Below are 27,751 nucleotides of genomic sequence, written 5' to 3'. Positions count from 1 at the left end.
AGATTATATCACCCAGTGAAAGTAAATGAATGAGGGATAAAAAGCTGCTGCTTTTAGCCACCTGCTGAGAAACAGTTCTGCTCAGGTAATTTAACTGATTGTCATCTACCCCTCTTTTACACAGCAATATATTATATAGCATTTAAGAGTCTGTTTTTCAAAGCCAAAGCATGCAAGTTACAAACACATTGTTTTTCAATGGAAACGTCTTTTGGCCACAGTACATAATCTGACTCCTGATTCCTCATCCTGTCCCTAGCATTCTCTAATTTTCATCCAACATCCGTCCAGAGCATACCTTGTCCTCTCTAGACTCTCTTTCACCTGCTCCCTGCTCTCAATACAGATCACAATGTCATGTGATCCCCCATCTTGAATCCATCTGTCACTCTTCATCACTGTCTTGCTGTCTTCATGCATGTCCTGCATCACACACACATACTTCTCAACTACTCCCGTCTTCCTCATGCAGTATCAGTTTTTTATTCGGCAAACTATCATATGCCTTCTTTAGGTACACAAATCCTCAGCGCAGCTCCTTCTGACCTTTAGGTACTTGTCCATCAATACTCTCAAAATAAACATTGCATCTGTAGTGCTCTTTCTCAGCATAAAGCCATACCGCTGCTCACTGATCGTCAGCTGTCCTCTTAACTTAGCTTCAACAATTCTTTCCCAGAGCTTCAGCGTATGGATCATCAGCTACAACTCTGCACAACATTCTTGTTCTTGAAACTCGGGATTAGTACATAACTCCAGGCACTTCCCGTTCTCTTAGATAGCTCCATACTTCTACAGCTATGACATCAGGACAAATGCCTTTCTACTCATCATGCAGCCCTTACTTCTACTTACTAATCCTCTTCGCTTCATGATTCATTAACTGTCCTTGACCTATCCTCCTTTCTCTTTTTCTTTCTCTTCTCTTTTCATCTCCTCAAAGTACACCTTCCATCTTCTCAGCACGCTCTCTTCACTGGTTAGCACATGTCCATCTCTATCTTCAATCACTTAACCTGCTGCACATCCTTTCCAGCTCTTTGTCTTGCCAACCGTTATAAGGCCTTTTTCCTTCCTTAGTGACCACATTCATTTGCCTTGAATACTGTCCCAACAGTCCAGGAGTCTGGAAAACTGCGAAACACAGCTGTGTGCGTGTGCGTTTGTGTGGTTTACTCTCCAGTCAAATAGGGGGCGCTGTTACATTAAATGCAAAACATCTTTTCAATCAAAGCAGAAGAAGACGGTAGTTGCGGGAAAACTGAAGCGGGTGATTCTCATGTTGGAGGCTCCAAACTGCAAGAAAACAGGTAGTTTTAGGAATATTTATGAATATGTACAGTTATTTACTTGCGCGATCTGTTTCTTCTTATGAGATGTTAGTCTGTCGGGGTGTTTTCGTGGATTGTCCGAGTCTCAGAAGTTTCAGAACAGAGCTAGTTATGTAAGTTACGCCCCCAAAACAGAGACAGCTAGCCAGCCTGATGTCGAGATTTAACTACTTTAAGCGACCGTGTACGAACATTAAACGGTGTTTTATAAAGTTGCCAATATATGTAATCAGTGGCTTTTGACTGACTTCACAATGCCGCTTCATTGCGTGGTCGCTGTTTTCAACGTAATGATGCTTTAATATCAGCAGGCAGACTACTTTTTGTGTATAATTGAAGCACTTGTGCCAGTTATATAATAACTTATTCAATTGATAAGAAAATAGTTGTGCGGTTTCCACTGAGCCCAGTACAAATAAAACATCGCGTCTCAGACAACATGATTTTCTGCAACATAACCGAATCTATCCTCCTATTGTCCAGATATCTGCCAAGCTAACCGTGCATGCTGTGTGTACAGTGAGCAAAGTACACGCAATGAATAGTTAAACATTCAGTCAACAATAGGTTGTAAAGGTAGGCTCCATGCATTCATGCCAAGCAGGTTGGATTTTATTTGAAGGACCATCCGAGTCATCAGTAGAACTCTTTGGACTTCATCTCATCCAGAATGACTCAGACAAATCCCTTGCACATGCATAGAAGCTTGAACGTGCTACCCCAGTACTGAAGCCACTTCATTGGCTCCCAGTTGAATACAGCATTACCTCCCAGTACATCTCTGACTTGCTCATTGTCTGTAACCCTCAGGTAAACAGGGGCATATCTTTTAACTGTTCCCAGAATTAGATCTAAGTGTGCGGAAGGTGCATTCAGTTACTGTTTTCCTCTTCTTGGAACAAGCTGCCTGCTGATCTCAGGTCATTTACAAGTGAGGTCGAAATCTTTAAATTTTCACAGCCCTGCAGTTAATAATTGTGTTTGTGTTCATTTGTATTTTCTTTTCTTTCTTTTTTTTAGTTGTGTTTTGCTTTTTATTGTATGAAGACATTGTGGAGCTACAGAGAAACGTTTATGGTAAACACATGATTAAATGTGCCATCCATCCATTCGCGGCAGGGGCTGGGGCCCATCCCAGCTGCCACAGGGCGAGCAGCAGGGTATACCCTGCATGAGAATGCCTCTCTGACACAGGGATAGATACAACTGACCTTGATATTAATGTGTTATAGATGCTGATCACAGTAATGTGTACACAGATTTTTATCTCTTAGTCTTTTAGAATCACCATGAAAACCCCAAAAGTCTCAGATGTCAAGAAAGGGATTTCGGCGCTTTGGGAGACTCTGCAGTGTCCCATTTGGTGAGCATTATTTAGAATAAGAGCCTGTGTTAATAATATATAAAATAATTCTTCTTCTTTTGTAGTATTTATTTATTTTTTTTACAAGATTTAGATTGTTTTTTCACTTAGGTGTTCTTTTGTCTATAGCTTGGATTTAATGACTGCTCCGGTATCTACTAAGTGTGACCATCAATTCTGCAAGTAAGTGTCTTCTTAACTGAAAAGCTTCTGTTAAATATGCACAGGCTTCATGCTTATGACTTTAGCTCTCTTTTTCTACCAGATTTTGCATGATGAAACTTTTGGACAAATCCAAACAAAACAAAGCCAACTGTCCCGTGTGTAAAAGCACAGTCACCAAAAGGTTGGACAGAATATATATGCAGATGCTTTAACATGTATTATAATACGTGAAAGCTCATTGTAATTGTTTTTCTGCTTACAGGAGCTTACAGGAGAGCCCTGGGTTTCAGAAACTTGTCGCTGGTTTGCAGGACATGATCCAAGCATATGAGCATGACACTGGCACAAACTGTAAGGTTATATCACAGACTTTATAAAATGATGTTATGGAATTGGCTTGCATTACGTCACCTGTTAACATTACATCTATACATTTTCAGACTTCACTGGAACATCCCAGCAAGGGCGATGTGCAGGGTTGGAACAATTAAGATTTATTTTTCACAGTAACGCTCATTTATTGACTCAGTCTGCTCAGATACAGCGTTGCGTATTTTCTTCTATCCAGTGTCACAGGTGCAGAAACTACTAAAGGAGCTCTGACATCTGGAGATGCATGTGGCACTGACATTGACAATGAACAAAATGCACTCTTTGGTGATCTTCCAGAATCCCGCTCCTCAACTATTGCAGGTGAAATCTTCCTCAAATCCTCAAATCAATTGTCATATTACTCACATTACTGCCAGTGCTTTGGTGTAATATACACTACTAAGGTGTATATTTGCTGCCCACAGTGTGATATCAGCATTTCTACCACCTTTTTCTTTGGGTTGGGAAAAAAAAATATGTGTAAAGTCCTTACAGAGGACAGAGTCAAGTAAAGAGATGGATGTGAAGTGAATATGACTTAATCAAAGCTTGCGAATGAACCTGATTTTCTTATACTGTTTTTTTTCTGTAACAGCCCGGAATGGATTTGCAAGACTCATGGGGCTTGAAGATTCCGCTCCTTTGACGACAGAAAATGAAGCTCTGGATAGCGGGCTTGGTGATGCTCCACTAACGTCTGACAAGAAAATGTCCAGCCCCACAGACAACGGGGAACCAGTGAAAGCTGAAATGTCAGACGTTGTGGCGAATACTTCAAAAACGCGTAGGAATAGAGGCAAAAGGAGCCGGGAGAATGCCTCCCTTTATTCATCATTCATTCCAGATGAAAACGAAGACCAATCCCAAAGAAAGTCCTCGAGGAAGAAGCAGAAAAAAGATGTGGAGCCCGACAAGATCCTTGACCATAAGCGTAAGAAAAGTTTAGAGAAAGTTGCAGAGTGGCTCATGAAAGTTCCAGCTGAAGGAAGTCTTGAGTTAGAAAAACCAGATGAAAACTCTGATGACTCTGACAGCTGTTCCTCCGCTTCGACAATAGATATCAGGCAATGCAACAGTGAACTGAATCCGAAGAAACAAGAGCGGGCTAAAGCCCTTGAAGAGCAGGTGTTTGGGGCTGTCTACAGACGAAGAGTGAACAGGAACGTCTCTCCTCTGCTTAAAGTTTTTACAGAGCCATCGATAGCTGAAGAAATATTGAAGAGTGAAGATGCTTCCAGTGTTAGAGAGGAAAACGGTTTTGCTTCTTTTGCAAAAATAAACGAAAGTAACGTGGAGGATGAGCAGCAAATGACAGAAGAAATAAATGATGGCAGTGGCATTTGTAAATCAGCAGAACAGATGGAGATCGGGACAGAAATTGATACAGGCATGCATGTGGACGAGTTAAACAACTTTCCAGAAAGTCACCAAAACAGAGGCAGAGATGACGTTTCCAGTGTTGTGCCGGATAATGTAGAACAACAACTGGGGAGGAAGACGAGGAAAAGGACGTGCAACGTTCTGCAACAGGTAGACAGCGACTTACAGGAGCAAGCTCGGGCAAAATCAGAGGGTGGTGAGCAAAAGAAAACTGACAAAAGGAAAGGTAGAAACACAAGATCCGAAAAAGGCAAGCCCTCCAGAGCGCCGAAACCCCTTGTCCTCGTTGGAGTTCAAAATGGAGAAACCAGCCCTGTTATTAGAACGAGAGCAGAAGAAGTTCAGGTTCAAATTGAGAATTACCCTAGCAGTGAGGACCAAGTAACTCCTGTCATTAAGAGCAGTAGGAGAAGCAGAAGACTTCAGCTGTTTGCTGAGGAAGTCCAGGGGGGTCACAAGCAGGCGAGCGACAAAGCTAAGGCAACTGAAGGAAACAGCAGTGTGGCAAAGCAGCCGGAACATGCTAATGGCGAAGCGCTTGATGATGTAAATAAGGTGGTAAAATCAGCTAAAAAAAATGGATGTGTTTATAATGAAGACATAGGAGAGATTGAAAACATAGAGTGTGCTGAGAGAACATCGAATCTGAGGCCAACAGAAGCTGTTAAAGAGTTAAATGCTGCCTCAGGCTCTGCTCAGCTAGTGGTAGGGCCAACGCTTGAAAGTGACAATCAAAACAGTATTCAGTCACAGGCCTCGGTTTGTAAAACTAAATGTACCGAAACAGAAAACGAGGAGGACAGGAACGACAGTGAGCTCGACACGGAGCAACTTCTCAAGAGCTTCAAAGCAACTAAAAGGAAATCTTTCTATCTTGGAAGTCCAGACGTGAAAAGCAGCCGCGGTTCAGACAAAGACGCCATCAAAGAACCAGAGAAGAAACATGAAGGTTGTTCTGGTGTTGAATCTGCAGAAAAGGCTTTAGGAGACTCCGGCAAGTCCTCTTATGATTTCATCTCTCCTTCCAACTCACTGGTCCAGCCGAGAATAACTGTTTCTGAGAAACGAGATCCGGTAGCAGTGGAAGCCTTGATCTCTGAACAAAACTGTTCAGGTCGCTTCAGGAGTAGTCCTAGCAGTGGACTGAGTCCTAACAAGGAGTCAAAACGTGATGCAGAAAGTCCTCCTCTTTCTGTGGTCCCTCAGGTCGTAGATTCTGGTCTCTGCTTCACAGCCGTTGAACGTGACGAGCTAAAGGAAGCCTCTCAAAACACAGAGAGTCGGGCTGACTGTGAGGATGTGAAGGGGATAAAAGATGACGCACCTGCCACTTTAAAGTGTTCCTCAGTCAACACAGCTGAACATAGGGCAGTTCCAGAGTCTTCTTTGACCCCTGATGACCTTATCGCGTCACCGGTCCAAACTATCCACAAAACAGAGATTAACAGCAACGGTAGTGGAGAGGTCAGCATCCACTCCTCCATCAATAGGAAGCCGAGGAGGAAGAGAAAGGCTCAGAGACTGGAGCCTTCATCCGAGTCCGATAGCAGTGGATCCAAAGAAGAATTACCCACTCTGACACAAATCTTTGGAACATCAGCTCGTCCCTCTGCTCGGAATCAGAATCGGAGCGACTCCAGTGAAGACGACAGATGCGAGGGAACAGCTGATGCAGCAGATCGGTTACCACCTGCATGCCCCAGCCCCGACTGCGTTGATTCCAGTCAAGCATCTGTGGACTTGTTCGGCACGCCAGAAGAATGTAAGACGATTCTCTTTAACTGAAATCATTTTTTTAAGTTTTAATGTTTTTTTTTTAGGCTTGTATCAAAGTATCCTTTAAGCCAGTGCATGTGTGTGTGCTTGTTGTGTGGTTTCCTGCTTCAAAAATTTAAACATCTTTCCATTATAAGATGTGAAAAAGCTCCTATTCTCTCCCAGCAGGTGACGTTCCAGTAAATGACACCAGTGTTACCATAGAATCGTCACAGTTTTCAAGCGAAGTCCTTGTTACACAGGTAAACGAGCAGGGCCAGAATATCTTAAAATTCTCTCCACAGGATGCACGAAGGAGATCTGGATCTCGATTATGTTCTGATGGTTTCTTCTTGGTTAAGACATCAAAAACACTTTGTGAAGATCTGGTTAAAAAAGCAGTTTTGCTGTGTATCACAATGGAAATTAAAAGAAAGTCCTCCCAAAAAGTGGAGACGTAGATCTGGATCCGCATCAGCTCTACACGTCGACTTCTAAGTTGAGCCACGCTCCACCTCTGGTAGAAATTTCTTGCCAGTCAGTTCATTTTTTTGACTAACAACTAAACAAACACGAAAACCAAACCGATCGCGTAAACTCTTTGCCAGAGGTACATATACAATATTTACATTGCATTCCTTTCACTGGTTTCATATATATCTGCATGAATGTGCCAGATGTTAAAAAGAAAAGTATATGAAACTTGTTATTCTCATCAAAGTGAGATTTGACATTATTTTAAACACTCTAATCTCTTCCGCTTGTTCAGCATTTACCTGGCTCCGTTGTGCTTTCAGCGATGCACCTTCACGTTACGTCCCATAGAGGGCAGCCACCACATTTTCCCGCACCGAACTGTCAGCCGCCTGGATGACAGACTACCTCGCTCAGTGAAAAATGTCCCCCTCAGCAGCTTTCTAAATTGCATTTCATTTACGTTAGAGGAAATGCCGCCTAGAAGATGATTCTTGTTTTCTACCCCATCCATCTTCCAGCGCACTCACTTTTATCTGTCAACTGGATTTGACTGGGGAGTTCAAGTTTGACGCCCTGGGGTTTAGAAGGGGTGGGGGGCTCAGGATTACGCACATCAGAGGATACAGAGCTTTTCTGTTGTTTAGCAGTGCGTCTTTTTTACATAATCAATGTACTTGCTGTGTAAACTCACAGGAGGAAATTAAAATAACAAAAGCACAGCGTAGTGATGCTGTTGGAAACGGGGCCTGGTGGTAAAAGCTTCCATCACCTGCTTTCTCTTTTGCTTTTTGAGCTCAATCATGAAAACATTTGACAGTCATCAATAGATGATCACTGGCTCAAAAGCCACCAAAGCCCTTTAATTGATGTGAATGACTGCGTGTGGGTCCCTCGTCACTGACTGACAGTTGTCACTTATTTTCGTGCATCAGTGCAATACGTCAAATATGCCGCCAGCACGTGTCCCTTTATTTCATGCAGTAAAATGCTGCATTGCAGATTTCTGTTTTCTTCTTATTACCCCTCTGTGCGTCACTTAATTGTAATTATGAGCTGATATGCTCTCTCCCCCCCCCCCTTTTTTTTTCTTTTTTAGCAAAAGATAGAAATGCAGAAGGAGCTGGTGAGGCTGGAGAAGCTGATGGCCCTGGTCTCAGAGGTGCTTCAGGAGAAAGAGAGCAGTCCTTCCAAAGAAATCCCCCCACAAACCCATCAGAGCACCAGAGACATGGGTAAGAAGATAATAAGCATCTGCTTATTTTCAGAGATGAAAAGATTAGTTCACAAAAAAGATGAGTAGATAATTATGTGTTTACAGCATCTGAAGGAAAAATATCCAAAACGGATTAATTCCCGACTCTCAAAAGTCAAATACATATGAAGATTGAGTGAGTTTCCCCTGGTAGTAAACTAAATATATTTGAGGTTTGGTAAGATGAAGATGGGCATTTTTCACAGTTTTTCTGACGTTTATTGGCCAAAACATGCTGGACAATTTGTAAAGGAAATATTCTGTAGATAAAATGAAACTGATGAACACAGAAATCTGAAGTATGCCCGAAACAAAGTCTTTTTTCTGTCTTTTGAAGTATTGAAAGTCATAAAATGTAATATAAATATTGTGTTTGCAGGCCCAGACGCTCACAGACAGCTTCCTCGTGACCAGGACGCAGGGCACGCCGCAGACAGGCAAGTAAAGGATTGTAAAAATAGACTTGCTCAGTGCTGCTGCATAGAAATATCTACACCCACAATCAGTTTTACTCCCTCCTCATAAGATCTCCTTGATCTAAACAAACAGATCGGCAAAAAGTCGTAAGATAAGTCACAATAGCATTGAAAAAGTCAGTGTTTCTGATTTATTTTGCTCAGTTTCTTATACTTATGGGGAAAAAAATTCCTTGAAACAATAGACATGATGCAAAAACCACAAATAAACACTATTTTAACCCCTGTCCACCATGACCTCATGAAAGCTGAAAGACATTAAGTCCGTCTTTACAGGAAATGATTAGAGGAACAGATAATATCACAGCTAAATGACTCTTAGAAAGTTAGAAACCAGTTCCACATGTTAACTGTTTGTTTTCCTGAGTTCCTGGTTTCTTAATCCGTTGTATTCACCTGGTAATTAAAAACAGCCGAGGCTTTAGATGGTCTGATTTTATACCAGTCGTTTGTGTGAGTGTAAGTACCTTTGTGTTATAAGTTAACGTTAAAGCAACATTTTGACGTGTCTTTGTGTCTGAGCAGCTCCTGTAACTTTTTGCTGGCAAGTGAAAAAGGATAACTACATAAATAAATAAAAAAATAAAACACTGTCTGTGAAAGACACAGGAGGAATTATGAGTCATAACATCAGAAGGTTTTCTTTGCTTGCTCAGCAGCCTAATTAACCAATCATCTCGCCTAATGTTGGCCTCCAGTCATGTGACAATCTTCGAACTCAAACCTGACTTCAGTAATTAGTGTAATTAAATACGTCCGCCTCACCGCGCTGCAGTCTTTCCTTAGAGGGTTCTACATATTGTTTATAGATTTTAAAAGGAGCCATATTTCAATACATCTATATTAGCCAGTACAATAACTGGAGTAAGTAGCATGTAATTGGCCTCTTTCAGTCTGTAACTGAAGGAGAAATTTGGCGAGTGTGTGTGTGTGTGTGCGGGCACGTATACGTGTGTTGGTGCTTCTCAGAGGGTGATGCATCTCAAGAGGACAGGCAGATAATCTCACTAATGAACCCAGAATCTGCTTATGCTGTGGAGAATAAAAAAGTCATTACTGACTGCATCTTATATGTCATTTAGAGCACTTAGCGGGAAACTTGCATTGCCACAGTAATTTATCTCTTGCGCCTGATTGTGCACACAGACACACACATACAACCTCTCGCCTCCCAGAGTTCTACGTGCTGTCCTTTGGGCGAGAGAGTGGGAGAAATGGTGGATGAGAACACAGAGGGGTTTGGTTATACAAGTTCTAAATTAAAAAGCACATATTCCAGAACTGCAGTAGTGAAATTGGAAAGATTAGTTGGCACTGCAGTCTAAGTTTTCAGTGAGCTGGTGCAGGTAATTTTAACGCAGGCACTCTGCCAGAGACTTTGAGTGAAGAAATAAACCCAAAAGAAAACAAAGGAAGGAAACTTTACCAACTTTATTCATTTTGGAGAATAAAAGCGTAGCTGTGCTGAAAATTATATAAGAATGCGTCACTGATATCAACTTTCTTTCTTTGTCAAGTCCTGGATCAACATTTATGCTGTAGCGTGCAGTTGAGTTCAATTCAATTCAATTCAATTTTATTTATATAGCGCCAAATCACAACAAAAGTCGCCTCAAGGCGCTTCATAGATACAGAGAAAAACCCAACAATCATATGACCCCCTATGAGCAAGCACTTTGGCGACAGTGGGAAGGAAAAACTCCCTTTTAACAGGAAGAAACCTCCGGCAGAACCAGGCTCAGGGAGGGGCGGAGCCATCTGCTGCGACCGGTTGGGGTGAGAGAAGGAAGACAGGATAAAAGACATGCTGTGGAAGAGAGACAGAGGTTAATAACAGATATGATTCAATGCAGAGAGGTCTATTAATACATAGTGAGTGAGAAAGGTGACTGGAAAGGAAAAACTCAATGCATCATGGGAATCCCCCGGCAGCCTACGTCTATTGCAGCATAACTAAGGGAGGATTCAGGGTCACCTGGTCCAGCCCTAACTATATGCTTTAGCAAAAAGGAAAGTTTTAAGCCTAATCTTAAAAGTAGAGATAGTTTCTGTCTCCCGAATCCAAACTGGAAACTGGTTCCACAGAAGAGGGGCCTGAAAACTGAAGGCTCTGCCTCCCATTCTACTTTTAAATACTCTAGGAACAACAAGTAGGCCTGCAGAGCGAGAGCGAAGTGCTCTGAGTTGGGAATCCTGGGTAACTGATGATATTATAATGCATCGTGCATGATATAGTGCTCTGCTGAATACATTGCAAGGCAGTCATCTATGAAATATCACAATATCTGTGTAACTGAAGGAGAAGAGTTCAGTTTTAATGATATGTCAGTTCTGTTACTTAGCTCTGCCCCGCGTCTCACCATTTCCCTCCCATTAGCTCTTTTATTTATTTATTTTTGTCCTGATTCATTTGGTAAGATTCACCATCAGCAGACATGAATAGTGACTCTGGTCATTTAAATGGGCTTGGGTATCCATTTAGAGCGCCTGCATGCTTTAATAAAAATACTGATATTTGCTGCCATCATAGTCTCATCACATGAGGAAAATATTGATATTTTGTCCCAAACTTAAAGTGCTGCTAGGAATTAGAACTGGAGTGTTATTCAAAGGGGAACAGGCACTCGAGACGTGCGGTACTAATTCAGTTTTGTGCAAAAGTCTTGAGCAGCTTCAGATTTCTTTATATGTGTATATGTAGTATGTGTATTATATTATAGGAGATGGGAAAAAGTGCAGTGATTTATTGAAACATACGAAAACTCACATGGAAATACAGTTTTATGGGGGAAGAACTGTGCAAATTCAGAAGGTGATTGTGCAACAATTTATTACACAATCACCTTCTGTTACATTTGAATTTGTAACAATTTCAAATGTAACAATTTGTTACACCTTCTGTGATTCACCGATTGTGAAATCAAAACTTTCACAATCGGTGCATCCCAAATATGCAGCGATCCACAGATCCAACAGTGTGTAACAATTATCTTCTGGATACGCAACTGGATACAAAAACCAAATGCAAAATGAATGGAAAAAATAGCAACCAGGGTCCAAAGAAAAATGTTCATAGATCTTTAGAAAGTCTGGAAAAGTACTGCTGAAGACCACTTAAATTATTAGACTGGAATCTGGCTCTTTGGAAGCGAAATACAAAGAACCTTTGCACAGTACTGTACATGCAGGTCAAAACTCCAGGGAATGTAAAGTTAAAACCAATGCATGCCAAGCTTACAGACACATCTGTTTTGCAGGAAAGATGTTCCAGAAGCGGGATCGAACCTAAACCCAGAACCATCTGATTGCAAAGGTGTTCCCGAACCCAACCCGTCAGAGCCTGAAGGTGACACACAGATGGGTAAGGCTGCTTGTAGTTTTGGATCGATATGAAGTGAACTGTAGAAACATGTTTTTTCAGATAGCTTCATTATTCTATTTGCACATTTAATACCACATGAACATAAAGGAGCAATTTGACATTACTGTAGTTTATTTTTGAGTGAGTTTGATTTAGCCTGACTGTGGTTGATAAGGTTAATCTCTGATGAAGGATCACCAAAAGTGGTGAAAGAGGAATGGGTCAGGTCAGGTGACTGTGTGTCCTGTGTTTTTTCTCTCCAGCAGCGCAGAAGTCTGCGCATAAAGGGGTCGGTGTCAGAGGCACTGGAGTCCCCAAAACACCTTCTTCAACTTCAGCAGCTAAGACTCAGAAGGACAGCAGTTCTCTGTCCGACGGGCAAGAAGACAAAGAAAATAACAGCCCTCCAAAAGACGCATGCAAAGCTAAGCTGGTGCTTGTGTCATCAGGATTGGGCCCAAATGAGCAGGTGACCTTTCAGACAATCAGTCAGTTTGTTTGATTTTTAAACGGAGTCAGTTTTAGAATAAATAAACTGATATGACGCTGTTGCCAACAGATTATGGTGAAAAAGTTTGCCAAGAGAGTTGGTGCCCGTGTGGTTTCCCAGGTAACACCAGAAGTGACTCATGTCATCATGCGTACAGGTAAGTACAGTCACATGCTCTCCTTTTAGAGTCAGAGGAAGCCACTGGACAAATTGGCTTGATAGGCAACAGAGCAATTAAATCCTCATTACTTTAGTTGTTTCTAGCTCTTGTGTTTTTTTTCTAAAAGAACATTTGCAATTAGAAAAGGACATTTTCTTTCTACGTGTAGTTACAGCTTGTTTCGTGCGTCTTTTAAAGCGCTCCTCGGAGATAAGCTCTCTGTTTCTCTCCACCCCACACACTCTCTCCTCCATTTATCCGCTAGTTGCTAATTACCCTCTCTGATAGATTATTTTTAATTTCAAAGCTCGCTGTCTCCAAAGCACCATATTAACTGTCACATTTTAAGAAGTCCTCTTTTTTTTTTTTTTTTTTTTCCTTTTAATTGCAGTGGTTTCCTGGGCAACTAAAAATAGGAATCGTAGGCCTCTTGATCTTTATGGTTAAATTTTGGGAAAGGAGCAGGAGGTCTCATATTACTGCCATTAGTAGAAAATATGTTTAAAGTCTTTAAAATGCATTTCTCAGAAGAACTGGCAGTAATGGGCATTTTTGACTCTTACCTGGATTAAAAAGTTTCTGTCTGCCTCTTTCACGGATTTGAAAAGAGAAGAAAAGCTGCAGATTGATTTCCTTTAAATCATCAGAATGAGCCAGAGTTGGACATTTTTTCCTGTGCACGCACTGACACGAATGTATTGACTCACCTGTTAGACCATCTGACTTCTGATCTGTCTTGGCTTCCTCTTGTTGTTAGGTCTCCCGATTTATGCCATTTAATAGCAATTATGTAACAGTATTCTCGACTGGGAAAAGAAACGTGTTTAAGTCATTTTGCACACGTTAGGTTGTGCATTTCAGTTGTACTGTGTGTACAGTCTACTGTGAATCTACCTCTGAGTACACTGACTTTACCTCGTTCCCAGTTCAGACTGGGAGCATCTCGTCTCGCCACTTAACCAGACTCTGCTGAACTAAAACCTAACTGTTGATGTTTTGGAGCTGTTGTGAAGATGCTCTTAGCTTGAAAGTGCTACTTCATACTTGAAGTGAGCTCTTTGTGAGCCTGAAAGACTTATTGACTTATTATCACCCAGACGCCATTTGAATTTCACTGTGATGTTGTTCTTGTCCTTTTCACTCATGAATCTGAAATATTAGAAGAAATGGCTCCTTGCAAATCTCGTGAGCGGAGCCACATGGGCACTGACACTAGTTGGAGAGCAGCTGGATTGCATCAGGCTTTATCCTTTTTGTGGCAACAGAAAGAACAGAGGAAAGGAAAAAAATGTTAGAATTAACTGGTTGCTTATTAAAAAGTAGCTAAATAACTCATAACTTGGAACGCAAAGTGTTGTAAGTCTATTGAGTTGCACTGCAACACTGCTACTGATTACATTTGCTTTGAGATAATACGTCTTGTGTGACTGCAACTATAGGGCATCAGTTAATCTTATTTTTTTAATGAAAAAGAATGACTATACTTTGTTTACAACACTTTACCAGGATTTCCATATTACATTTAAATGTGATAATGATAATACTGCAAATGATAACATATTAAAAAAGTAATTTCTGGCAAGAGTGAGCAGAAGTTATAACCATATATTGTCCTTTGTTTTGCAACAGAAACCTTTTAGCGTTGCGTCCAAGAGCACAGACAGTTAATAACCTTAATAACATATAATAACCTTTATACTCACTGGTCAATTTATTAGGTACAACTCGCTGGTTCTTCATTCAACCTCCTTCTGTCTTCTTAACTGCCTGAACTCTTCATGGGTTAGATTGGTTGGCAGCACATGTATGATGTGAATCTCCCATTTCATCACATGCCATATTGCTTTATTCGATTACAATCTAGTTACTGTGGGGGGCCTTTTGATCACAGTGAACTGCCATGTTCAAGGAACCACTGTGAGATTATTTAAGCTTTGATGCATGGCACATTATACAGCTAGAAACAGCCATCAGAAGATGGATAGACTGCGGTCATAAAGAAATGGACATGTCAGCAAGGCTCAGGTAGGCCATAGTATTCAAAGGATGCTCAGTTGGTAGTAAGGAGCCAGCTGAGCATCTCTAGCCCCTCGTATAGCCCCATGGACTCATACTTACCAAGTTTGTGACTTGTAGGCCTTAAAAGATACTTGGTCAATTTTACAGTGTATAAGGTGTATTTGTACAATCACCTCATGAAAGCGCTCTCGTATTTTGCATCTCTTTTCATGCGTCTGCTCTTTTTCTCTCTCTGCCAGATGAACAGCTGGTATGTGAGCGCACACTGAAATACTTCCTGGGAATTGCAGGCAGGAAGTGGGTGTTGAGTTTCCAGTGTAAGTATAACTTAACTTAACTAATAAGTTAAGAGTAATTAGTCTAAATTTAAATATTAAAAAACAGCATGGCATGAAAAGGTAGGCTGGAATAAAAGGGTGTTTTACACAGTAAAGTTTTTGCGTGTCAGATAATAAGCTCGCAATTTTTTGCTCTTTTTTCTCTCTGTAGGGATTTCTGAGTGCTTCAAACAAAAGAAAGTCTTAGATGAGGTACGCTCGCCTGTGTGTTCGTTGAATCAGTGCAGCGGTGGCTTACAGTCACATCTGTGTTTGTCCCGATGTTGAATTAAGGCCACATGATGAATCTCTGGCTGTGGCTTGCTGTGATATACCACCATAAATGATTAACCATCCATTAGCAATCCAGCCAGGCTACATTTAGTATCGGTATTTCAAGTCATTTTATCCATCACTGGGGCAGTTTTAGGGAAAAAAAAGAAGCATTATATCATGAACACAGAAATGCACTCTTTACGATTAAAAGTTGATTGCTGTCACATTGAAGAATGCTCAGTGTACTCATAAGAGCATACCTGACTCTGGGAAGAAATTAATTACTCTTAACAGACTCTGTGCTTAAATTCAGTCCTGAGATTGAATAATCACTTGGCTGTTTTAAAACAAAAATGAAAATAGAAAATAACTGAGCCGAAAATTTTGACGCTAACTGTGAGCTTCATGTTTGCCTATTTGAGTCTTTTTGCTTTCTTCTTAACCAGAGTCCGTTTGAGGTGAGAGGGGATGTGGTGAATGGGCCCAACCACCAGGGCCCCTCAAGAGCTCGGACCACTGAAGACAGTAATGTGAGTGCTTTATTAACTGAAGGGGACTGATAAATATACTCATATAATAAAAATAGAAATTGATCATAAAGCTTCATAGATCAAGTGTGGTATGGATTGTCAACAAACAATAATAACTCATGTCCAGTTATTTACAATTCAATACAAAAGACAACAATATGAATATTCATACATTTGTTATACTGTTTGGTGCGATTTCAGGGGCTTGAGTCAGTGAGTTGTGCTCCTTTGCAGTGCAGGCATCCTCGTCCAGCAGTCCTTGCATATTATTTGTCATTTGCTGTGTTGTTTGGAGTGTTTCCACACAATGATCTGCTTTGAGGGACAAGCTCTTCGTTTCAGCTGTGCCAGACATCCGAATTTAGTTTTAATGGACTATTATGTGTTGTAAAGCAGTCTTTTAATATAGTGCTACTTTCTATCCAGAAAACCTTCGTCTCCAGGGGAACAGCTGTGACTGGCATATGCAGGCACATCATCAGGCAGTGATCTGGCGGTGCTTTGCATTCGATTGATGGAGCAATATCAGTCGATCGTCTTGATTTAATTGTGGAAAGCTAAAATCGTGATCAAGATTAAAATTCAATTAATTGTGCAGTCCTATGCCACATAAAATTAATATTATAGCTTTAAAACGGATGTTTTAGCTTGAGGCTTAAAAGAAAATCTAAAAGTACTCTGAAACTTTGATAAGAGCGGTACAGCTACAAAAGGTACAGTTAAAGAGGTGCATAACAAAGATTTCAGGTAGGGTCAAGTATGTGGCTTTACATTATTGTTACTTTTGAGGAGAAATGGTATTGATGAATGGCACAATAGCTTTTTACTATGTGTGCTTGATTGTTAACAACATAGCCTTATAGCTCCACAGGATTTTTTTAGTTGTAGATTATTTTTGGATGATCATTATATCATATTACCTGTATAATTATTGGATATTATAATTTGCATGCTCACTGAAACTGCAATGCATTCAATTCAGTTTGATTTGTATAGCACAAAATCACCTCAAGTCGCTTTATATTCTAAGGTGAAGAACCTACAAGAATAGAGCAATAAACCCAACAATCAGATGATTCCCTGTGAATTCCACTTGGAAACAGTGGGAAGAAAAAACTCCCTTTTAACAGGAAAAATTATCCAGCAGAGCCAGGCTCTGGGAGGAGCAGCCACCTGCTGTGATCCAGTTACGGTGAGGGGAGGGAGACACACTATGGAAGAGAACCAGAGATTGAATTGGTATTTCTCTGAGTGAATAAGAAAAAGAAGAAGAAACAGTGCGTGATAAGAAGTCCCCCAGCAGCTTAGACTTAGTGCAGTTTAACTAAGGGTCACCTGATTCAGCACTAACTGTAATCTTTATTAAAAATCCAAGTTTTAAGGCTAATCTTAAAAGTAGAGATGCCGTCTGTCTCCCAAATCCAAACTGGGAGCTGGTTCCACAGAAGAGGGGCCTGAAACCTCAAAGCTCTGCCTCCCATTCTACTTTTTAATATCCTTGGACCCACACGTAAACCAGCAGTCTGAGAGCGAAGTGCTCTCTTGGGGTAATACAGTATGAGGTCTGCAAGATAAGATGGGGCCTGATTAGTTAAGACCTTGTACATGAAGGGAAGGATTTTAAATCTGATTCAACTGATTCAATCTGATTTAACAGGGAGCCAGTAAAGAGGCGAAATGCGTGCTGTCTTTCTAGTCCCTGTTAGTCTCTAGCTGATGCATTTTGGAACAACTAAAGAGTCTTTGGGGAGCTTTTAGGACGGCCCGATTATAATGAGTTACAGTAGTTCAGCCTAGAAGTAATAAATGCATGAATTAAGTCACACTGGGACAGGATTTTTTTGTATACTTTATTAATCCCCTGTAGGGAAATTTCTCTCTGCATTTAACAGATTCACTCAGTGAAGCAGTGGGCAGCCACCAATCCAGCGCCCGGGGAGCAGTGTGTAGGGACAGTACCTTGCTCAGGGGTACCTCAGGGGAGCTATTCGGTGGAGTTGAACCCCCGACCTTCCGATCATGGGGCAAACACTCTACCTACTGAGTTGTCTCCTCCCCTATTTCTATTTTCTAATGTTTGCACAAATGCAAGTAACCAGTTCTGCATATTTGTTTAATGTGCACACTGAAGGACATATCATTGTTAAAAAAGACTCTGACTTTCCTCACAGTGTTACTGGAGGTCAATAATGCCGTCTAGAAAAGGTACATGGCTAGATACCAGATTACTACGATTTTTAGGGACGATGTACAATAACCTCCGTTTTATCTGAATTTGAAAGCACAAACTTAGAGGTCATCAGGCTTTTATGTCTTTAAGACACGCTGCATTCTGGCTTCATGGATAAATAAAGCTGGGTATCATCTACATAGCATTGAAAATCTAAGCTATACCTTCTAATGTACTGCCTAACTATATAAATGCACTTTTTCCCGTCATGGACTTTTTTTTTTTTTCCCATTGCCACGCACCACAGGTATATTGCTCCTCCCTAAATCTGCCTTTAAAATACTCAAAGCTTCATTAGTTATATATCCATGAAGATGCGCACCTTCTTCATCTGTTCAGTTCATTGGCCCACCAATGCCTTTCCATTCTATCAGTCTGTTTTACTGTAGCTTATAGAGATTTTGCAGCATGTCAACATGTTGACTGGATGAAGCAAATTTGTTTTAGAACACAACAATTATTTAGGAAAACAAAGCGAAAACAGCAAATCGGCGCATTAACTGCTGCTGTTATCGGCAGTTACCACTGCGCTCGTATTTTTTAAAAGCACAGTGTTAGTCCACAAAGAATAGTCTGTGATTCAGAGAGGAAAATCAAATAAAATGGCCCAATTACAAGCAGCACTTGAACTTGTTTCCTCGTGTTGCACCAGCCTCTTAGCTCAGACCCTGTTGTGAGGAGCTAATTGTAATTTTCCCCTTGGTGTAAGGCCAGCAGGACCACTACTGTTGCCACTGAGGGGGAAAATTAGAAATGGCTAGATGTCATGTTGGCCGTATCACTGCCTTTGAAGAACCTCTGCTAATTGAATTAGCTAGTAATTTCAGGCTTATTTAAGTGGCATGTGCGCCGTGCCGGCAATTTGATGGAGCCAGGCAGATTGTCCTGTTCATATTCACTTTCTGTTACCTGCACTAGTGTGACAAACGGACTAACAGATGAAATGGAGAGTCGGGGAGTCTGTCACCAGAACGCTCTGGAAATCAGTCAAAGAAACTGCGTGAGTGTGTGTGCCTGTGTGTGCTTGTTATCACACTCTAATACCTCCTGAAGGACATTAGCTGTTGTCTAAATTAAAAATCTGTAACAGAAACACTTTTTCATCTCACCGAGCACCTCTGGCCAATGATGATTATGGACGTACAGGGAAGCGTGAGAAATTAGTATTTCTCTCCCCTGTCGCTCGGACATTTATCTTTCAAACACTTCCGTTCTGCCACACGCTGTAGATGAGGCCGTGTCATGAGTTTCCTTTCAGTGGTTATCATAGTTCAAGGAAACAAGTTTACATTCCCATTTCAAGCAAGCCTATTGACCCTGAGTGTGATAAAACAGCGTGTCCCTGGTGTCGAGCCTCTCGTTTTTCTTTGCCTCCTTTAAGTGTGATATTACCTCGGTGACGGTAGCTTTATTTGCACTGTTCTCTTTTACTCATCACTTCATTTACTGTATTACAGTGAGGGCAAAAAATCAACGAGGTCTCAAGGCTTTATTTTACCCAGTAAGTGAGGAATAGGTGTTGTAAATTGCAGGATATGCTTGGAGAGGTGTTTCAGCACTACCACTGTAACCCTTTACACAGGTGAAGAGTTCAGAAACACACTCAGCTGTAATGGTAATAGCAGTGTTGGCTGCTCTCATCCAGTGTTGTTAAGCATTGTTTGAAGGTTAAATCCACTGAGTAAATGTCCTCTTTACTTGCTTTACTCGACATATTTTTGAAAACATTTTAAAGCAGCTTTTTTATCCTTCTTTTAAGTCTTCCTTTTGTTTTCAGCTGCTCATGAAGGGCTTCAGCATCTGCTTCCAGGGGCCTTTTACAGACATGACTGCAGGTAAGAAACACGATGTAACATGAGATCTCCAGAAAGAATGCTTACTGTGTACTGCAGTAAATTTAGGGTTAAAATGGAACATGCAAACCAGGCAGTGTTATGATATATATCTCTAACACTGTTAGACATGCTCCAGAGTGGCCAAAAAGTACAGTACTGTGCAGAAGTGTCAAACCACTCCTCATTAGTTGCTGCCAAAGAGCACGGTGGAGGCTTTGTGATGGTTTGGGGCCAGTGGTGTTGAAAATCTTGTCAAAAGTGATGGAGCTACGAATTCCAACAGATTTTGATCCATCATGCAATACCATCTGTAAAACATCTGACTGGTAACTACCGTATTTTCCGCACTTCCACTTCTGCAATCCTTTAACTTTCTCCAAAATCAACAGTGCGCCTTATGTATGAATTCTGCTTACTGACCTCGAACCGATTTTACGTCGCACAGGGCGCTCAAAAATCTGTCAAAAATGTTTTAGTACGACTTCGGTAAGCTACAAAGCCGCACCGCTTGATGGATTGTCGGAGCATTACGGTTACCGTAGTCAGGAGCCTTGCGGACTCGGAGTAATCTGGGTCCAAAACTCTGTCCGTTTCAGGTCCCAAAGTCAAACAAACACTGCAGCATCACTGAGAGTTAAAAACTGTCTAAATTCTTTCATCTTTAATAAAATGATCTTTACCAGGTGTAACAATTAAGTTTAACATCCAGGCACCCATGATAACAGAATGTATTAAATTTAATGGAGTTAGAAGTTAGCAGGAAGTTAGCTCGCTAGTTTCCACCTAAAAATGATATAGCATGTTCTGACTGAGAGATTTCTGAAAAAATCTGCTGTCACTCCCAACATAAATAAAGACAGAAAACTAAACAGCTGTGACGTTTGTAGGGTTACTGAAGTTGGGCTAGCTGGTATATAATGATGTGTTACGTGATCGCAAGCAACGCAGCTGTGTTAGCATAACATAAACACAGTGAAGCTGGAGGATGAACGCTAACTTTTTTCCCCTCGATAAAAGTTAACGTGAGGGTTCCTGATGGTTAGAGACAAATGCAATCGCATGGCAGGAGGCTGTAAACGGACCAAACTTCAGTCAGGAGAACAACTGAGATAATCCATCCACAATACGAGGTTAGTCATTAATATACTGGAACAACATGGGAATAGAGCAGCTGTGATAGAATTCAACATTAATGAGTCAATGTTATAGAAGTGGAGGAAGCAAGAAGAATGAGTTGAGTAAAGTTCTGTTTTGTTTCGCTTAATGCGCCTTATAATCCAGTGCACCCTATGTATGAAAACAGACCCGTTCATCGACAGTGCGCCTTATAACCCGGTGCTCCTTATGTTCCGAAAAATACAGTACAGTATGACAGTGATCCTAAACACACTGCCAATGCAGTAAAAACATACCTGGATAGAAAAAACACACACAAACACTTTGACTCATGCATTTTACGTGCTTTGCAGAGAAGTTGAATTTTCATTGTGCAATGAACCTGCATTTTTTTTTTCTTTTGCACATTAAAATTTATGCAAACTTTAACTGTCATCTCCACTTTTCTATTTCTATTTTCTGTTTCCGGTTGATTCAGGAACAAAGCTCTAAAACACCACAGGGCATGCAACACCCACATGGTGCCTCAAATTACTGGCTGCAAAAACAAAGATTTTAAAACTTTCTTTTTTTATAGTTGACTGAAAACCTCAGGTGGTGTTTTATTGCATTGTTTCCATCTTGCTGTTTGCAATGTTGTTTTCTCAATCAAGAAATACTGTTCTCGGCCGCCCTTATTCCATCTTATTGATGCCTCCGTTCTGCAAGACTCTGATAGATACACGGGAGAAAGAAGACAATAAGGAGAGGGACAATTAAAGTAGCTCACACAGCTTTTGACTGACACTGAGAATAGCTTGAAACCTGTGCCGTTTTTAACCTCTGTCATTTCAGCACTGGAGACCCAATGACAAGTGATTCCAGCGTGTGGGTGGGTTGAATACGTACTTAGGAGTCGTGTGAGATGTTTTTGGTGTGGTTTTGTCACATTGCACAGCAGTTGCTATGGAGTCTGGAAATTATTTCTGAACAGAAAGTGGAAATGAGCTTTCAACCATGGACAAAGTCGTCTGCAAGACTCCTTTTCCAGAATGGTCTTGCAGTTTCTGTAAGAGGTTTATAACTTTGGTGCCAAGGATTTAAACTGTTTATGACTTCCCAACACAAGCTTATAAGCAGTTCGGTTGCCCTTCATACAGCATAATTCTTGGCTCTTCCCTTTCAACGTGGTTGAATGGAGAGAGAGAGAGATCATGGGTAAAGGTCTCAGGGGGGTCCTCGTTGCTTAAAACCCCTGAAGGTAGCATTCTTCATTTTCCTTCTTCCTGGGGCTCTAAAAGTGCTCCTGCCGCATCCTCCCCGCTGCTTGCTGGATCGATGAAGCTTTGCTAATGGGTTGACATCTGCTAGCTAGCGTGAGTCGTTTAAAAGACTTTCTTTTCTTTTTTTTAACATGGCACAAACACGGAGCTGTTTTCTTCTGGGATTTCATGCATTATTTAACCACTCGGGTTGATACATATTGATGTTATCTAGAGCTCGCAGAAGACGCTCATCAGTGTTTTCCTGACATGAATGAACGTACCCAGGAAGAGGAGCTCTTTTTGATGGCACTTGTGGTATTTCCTGTGAGCTGCTGGAATATAAACACCGTTTTCTGAATGAAGTTAAATGTGTGTTGACCGAGTGAACTGCACAAATGAATCTGGAGCAGCGAGTGAACCGCTGACCTGTGTTTGTCCATCTGATCAAAGTAAAGCTTAGCTTGAAATGGGTCTGCTGTGTGTCCCCTTGGGGTTAGAGGCAGTAAAAGCAGATCTGATCATCTTTCATTTTCCTGAAATACAGACATTTTCATGTGTTTCCGACAGATAAAATGGAGTGGATGGTGGAGCTCTGTGGAGCTGCTGTAGTGAAAGATCCACTTCTACTCGATGGTAAACAGGTAAGAGTGTCCAGCCGCTCACACTTATAAACTCCACAAAGAGCCACTGCTGTTCTAAATTCATGCTTTCCTCTCTTACTTCAAAATGTATCTTAAGATTGGTTTAAAACTAGATCTAGGATGACTTACACTTTATACTGTAAGGTAAGATGCTACAATAATAGAGAAAAAAACCCCAACAACCAGACGACCCCCTGTGAGCAAGCACTTGGCAAAAGTGGGAAGGAAAAACTCCCTTTTAACAGGAAGAAACCTCCAACAGAACCAGGCTCAGGAAAGGGGCAGCCATCTGCCACGACTGGTTCGGGGTGAGGGGAGGGAGAAGGCAAAAAATTCCTGTATATGAAATTTCAGCGTTAATGTCTCTGTTTCACTTACGATCCCCGCGATGCGCTCCATTACGGGTACAAGTCAGGCAGCATTCGGTAAAGCGGATGCCTCCCAGAGCAACTCTTTGTCTCACAAAGCTGCATTAGTGCCTCTTATTTGTCTCCTGGGTTTAATTTCATTTTTGAAAATGGCACATTAATGCTCAATTGTTCAGCAGAAGTGACACTAATTATGGTTAAAAAGGCAACATTTATTATTACTGACAGTCAGAGATGCAGTAATCACAGTCACTGCTTAATCAGCCGTGAGTCATTTAGAAAGTTTCAGACAAGATCGATCGACAGGCAAGGATAAAAATACTGCGCTTTAACATTTTGACTGATTGTAAGTACTAAACTGTTTGTTCTATTTGTGCTTCGTTTTATGATGAGAAATGGTTATTTTTTTCTACTCCTTTTGTTCAGCAGAAGTCCCGGCAGCTCGTCATTGTACAGCCTAAACCAGAGTCATCATCTTCAACTTACAACAGTGAGTCTTGGCTGGAAATAAAAATAAATTTTCACCTTTTAATTAATAATTTTTTTTAATATCTGATCTGATCATAACTCACTTTATTTTAACCTAATTGGCTTCTTTCTGTCTCTCTCACAAGCACATAGTCTATTACATGCTTCCACACACAGAGGTCGTGAAGACAGAGATTAGACTGACCCCCGTAACAGGGGTTACATATTCATACACAGCCTCACCGAGGGGTTCGGGCTACTACAGAGACAGACAAGAATTGTGTGTGACACACAGTGTACTAATATAGTTTTGTGTTATTATATAAGATGAGATTTCATAAGCCTTGATATGGTGCAACAAAGAAGTGACACCAAGTGATGACACATTTTGTAGGCAAATAATGGATGGAAAAGATTTTCACGTTACAAAATGAGTTTGTGCCAAGGAGTCAGTTGTTTTTGTTTTTTAATATTATGCTCAAATGCTAAAAAGAAAAAGAGACAAACATTTTTCTTAATGGAAAAAAAACAAAACAAAAACCTTTTGAATTAATCATTATTATTACAGTTTTATTTATTGATTTATTGAAAGTTGGCTTTTCTCTGTAACTAGTATTTAGCATTCCAGTTAATTTAGCTGATGATTTAGTCTCTGCAGTGTATTACAACAGTGTGCAAAGAGCTTGTTGGGTTTGAAATGGGTGTGAAACGGCTATATTCACAATAGCTGCTTACATTCACAGTCCACCTGCGGAACTTCGTAGATTTGAAACAGAAATTAGTGACAGATAGTGACGTAGTTGCAGCCGGACAGATGGAAACCAGTGGAACTGAGTCCCATTCCAGACATATTACAGATGAGTTTGGTTCATCAGGGCAAATTGACTCTGATGGATTACGACATGATGGCAATCTAGCTGCATTTTAAAAAAAGAAAATAAAAATGAAATAGCAGTTGTTTGCAAAGCTTCATCAATCAATCTGAAGTTGTAGGAAACAGATTTCCTTGCTCTAAACGACCTATATAATTGGCTTGTGATTGAAAACGGGCAACCAGTTGGTCGCCGCTACTCGAAATTGACTGCCGATGTGAAAAAGTGTAATGCAATCATTTGGGAACCGGCTGTTTGTTGATTACTTATAATCTATTGTGACCGAGTTACAGTAGATTTTACCAGCGAGCTTTTGTTTGTTTCAAAATAAAAGTATTTTATTCAATTAACCGAATATTAACTAAAGATTTAATCTGATTGTAGAGACACAAAGGGTGATGATGTCTAGTTAGCCAGTGCTAGCCAGTACACATTACTAAGGTCTAATCATTATCTTGTTACGTTACTGATGATTGCCAAAAGGGTTAGGCTTTAAAAATAACCCATGAAAGCACCATAGAGACAGAGAGTAAATGACACCCACTACAGGAGGAAATAGTTGGTGTCGTCACAAGCAAAAACACATTAGCTCTCTGAATGATGCACGTTACACTGTAAAAGAAGTTTCTTACTTTCAAAAAGCTTTAGTTTAATTTACGTGGATATAGTATCCTAATACGGACCCATTGCTTGTTGCACTGTTAGTCTCTCACACAGTTCTGGTCTTAAGCATCCTCATGCCCTGCTGAAAAGCTCAGTTTGGGGGAATTTTGCAGCTTTTAAAAACTTTTTTTGTGTACCCGCATGGTGGGGGATCTTACTGCAGGTTTGCCATCCCCAAAATATCTTCATTTTAACAGCGATGCTATCCTATTCAGTCTTCCAAATAAATTTTGAATTTAAATCAATTTATTACATTGATGACTGGGTATGAGATTATCTAAGGGTGAGGTTTTGTATCTAAACTCACTGTAATGAACGAATATTCCCCACAAGCACAGACATCCGGGGCTGCTGTGCATGTCAGCGCACCTGTCTGTCCATCAGTGCGCGGTTTCGAATGCATTTTTTCCGTAAGGACCAATTGGAGAGCGACAGAACGGTGAAAATGGCAGATGCTGCCAACCAAAATGAGATAGGTCCCCAACAAGAGCGAGGAGAGTGACTTTTCAGGGAAGCATGTGTGAAGGGAGTTGAGCAGCAGAGAAATGGCCAAGAGTAAATTTCAGATTGCAGCGTGGGGAATGTCAAAACAAATTGGTCACAGAACAGAGGGGCTGATGTTGCATGAGGAGAGCTGACAGTTTGAAAGAGAAGGGGAGCAAGTAACACCCCGTTTCCCTCCTCATAGCATCCTAATTTGCACTTCTACATATTTAATGTAGCTTTTTCTATTCCATGTCCTCTGGCACCTATAGAGCAGGTAAACGAGCAGTTCCTCCACTCGTTCCCCGCTATGTATCGTCCTCTATCCTCTGCTTGGGCACCACTGATTGAAATCACTGCCTTTCTCAGTCACCCATCCTCTATAATTCATGGGTGTAAAGGTAGCATTTATAGACATGTGTTAGAAAAGACCTTATCTGGGGATGTAAGTACAGAACATTGACTTAAGGACTGTTATTTTGTTTTGTCGGATTTCTGAGAATCAGAATTGAGGGTTGGGGAGCGGGGGTTATTTTAAGGGATTTTGAATGCGGCAGAGTTGTTAGTCCCAGATCTACTGGAAGTTTCCCACACACCATTTCTGGGAATTACAGAGAATGGTTAAAAAAACAGGAAATGTCCAGTCTTTGGAGAAAAATCCCCTGTTGATATCAGATCATAGGAGAATGGCCAAACTGGTTGTAATCAAAGTGTGCAGAAGAGCATCTCTGATCGTATAAAACTTCAAACCAGATAGTCTACAGAAGCAGAAGACCGCACCAAGTGCAATTGCTGTCAGCCAAGAGCAAAAATATATATATTTGACACTAACTCACCACAATTACATAATAGTAGACTAGAAAAACGCTACCTCGATTTCTTGGCACAATTAAGGCTGGATAATACCAACCGAGCATCATTTAAGCCCAAATAATCTCAAACTGGTTTCTTGAACGTAAAAGTGAGTTCACTGTACTCAGATGGCCACGGTCACCAGATCTCAGTCCGAAGGAGCACCACTGGAATCTGGGAGAATGTGAGATTCACATCACGGATATGCAGTTCATAAATCAGCGGCAACTGTGTGACGCTATCACGTCAATTTGGACCAACATTTCTGAATGTTTCCAGCATCTTGTTGAATCTGTGCTATGAAGAATTTAGGCAGTTATGAAGGTAACTCAGTACTAGCAAGATGTATCTAATAGAGTGGTCGCTAAGTGTATGCTTTCACTAGAGGACTACAGCTGTACAGGGTTTGTGTGCTGGAACCTAACCCCTTACATATCGTGGATACAATTTAAAAACTTGAGCTACACACAAATAAGTGCATCATCATCCCCTCATAAATGCTTAACAATTATTCCCCAGCTGAAAATAGTCCCAGATAAATGCAGTGTTATTTTTTCCTAATAGTGAATGTGGCATCTTTCAACAAATGAAATTATATATTCATGTTTGTTTGTTTTTCTAGATCCATATTTTCAGCAGTAGCAGCTGGTTTGGGACTTAGCCGCTGAAAGGCTAGGGTAGTCAGAAAGGCCTGAGAGCTGGACTATTACACTGCATGAAGATCTTTTCATGACATTTGCTGAAAATGGAGACAATGTAGAGTAATACAAGCCTCATGCATTAAAATATGAATACTGGTTCTCCTTCAACTGCTAGCTCTTACTGTTATTAGAGCATTAACCATACAGATGTAAAAGTTGGAGACATTATAAGCCCTCGAAGGCTTTTTGTTGGAATTTCACCTGCTCTAACCCTACACCCACACCACACTCATGTCCTGTTTCATATCATGCGTGTTCACACTTTCAATACTTTATCTTTAGAAGGCATTAACATCTGTCCTCTCTGCAGGTCTTTCCAAACAAGCTACTGTTGTAACCCGTGGTTGGTTGTTGGATACAGTTGCGACCTACACCCTTCAAAATTACAGCAGCTACAGAACATAACCCAAGGAACCCAGAGATCTTCCCACGGCTTCACTATGACCTCTTATGGGGAATTTAACTGTTCCATTTTTTGTTTTTCCAAAATATCCACCTGTTATACATATTTCTGTGTGTCTCATTATATGATGTATATAAAGTACTCGACTAAA

General features: G+C 40.8%; 1 protein-coding gene across 6 annotated transcripts; it reads left to right on the top strand.

Annotated features, from left to right (window-relative positions):
• The first annotated feature begins 138 nt into the window (after positions 1-138).
• On the top strand, positions 139-27,751 carry LOC146381579 (uncharacterized). Of its 6 annotated transcripts, none has more exons than XM_084937654.1 (21): positions 139-1,310; positions 2,606-2,694; positions 2,824-2,877; positions 2,960-3,040; positions 3,122-3,210; positions 3,300-3,336; positions 3,428-3,552; positions 3,827-6,373; positions 6,553-6,629; positions 7,940-8,075; positions 8,475-8,532; positions 11,829-11,932; positions 12,199-12,401; positions 12,492-12,579; positions 14,841-14,918; positions 15,091-15,131; positions 15,641-15,724; positions 19,732-19,789; positions 22,717-22,790; positions 23,585-23,648; positions 27,508-27,751. In XM_084937654.1, exons 2-21 carry the CDS (start codon positions 2,621-2,623, stop codon positions 27,600-27,602), a joined length of 4,167 nt encoding a protein of 1,388 aa, XP_084793780.1. In that variant the 5' UTR covers positions 139-1,310; positions 2,606-2,620; the 3' UTR covers positions 27,603-27,751. The 6 variants fall into 6 exon arrangements, with proteins under 6 accessions (XP_084793780.1, XP_084793779.1, XP_084793777.1 ...); XM_084937653.1 differs by having other exon boundaries at positions 140-1,310; positions 6,556-6,629; positions 12,196-12,401; XM_084937651.1 differs by having other exon boundaries at positions 140-1,310; positions 12,196-12,401.

Source organism: Perissodus microlepis, chromosome 8, assembly GCF_051167445.1.
Source record: "Perissodus microlepis isolate ML-2025 ecotype Zambia chromosome 8, ASM5116744v1, whole genome shotgun sequence".
NCBI classification, from domain to species: Eukaryota; Metazoa; Chordata; class Actinopteri; order Cichliformes; family Cichlidae; genus Perissodus; species Perissodus microlepis.
The sequence above is the reverse complement of the archived record's forward strand: the minus strand, read 5'-3'. Positions and strand labels throughout refer to the sequence as shown.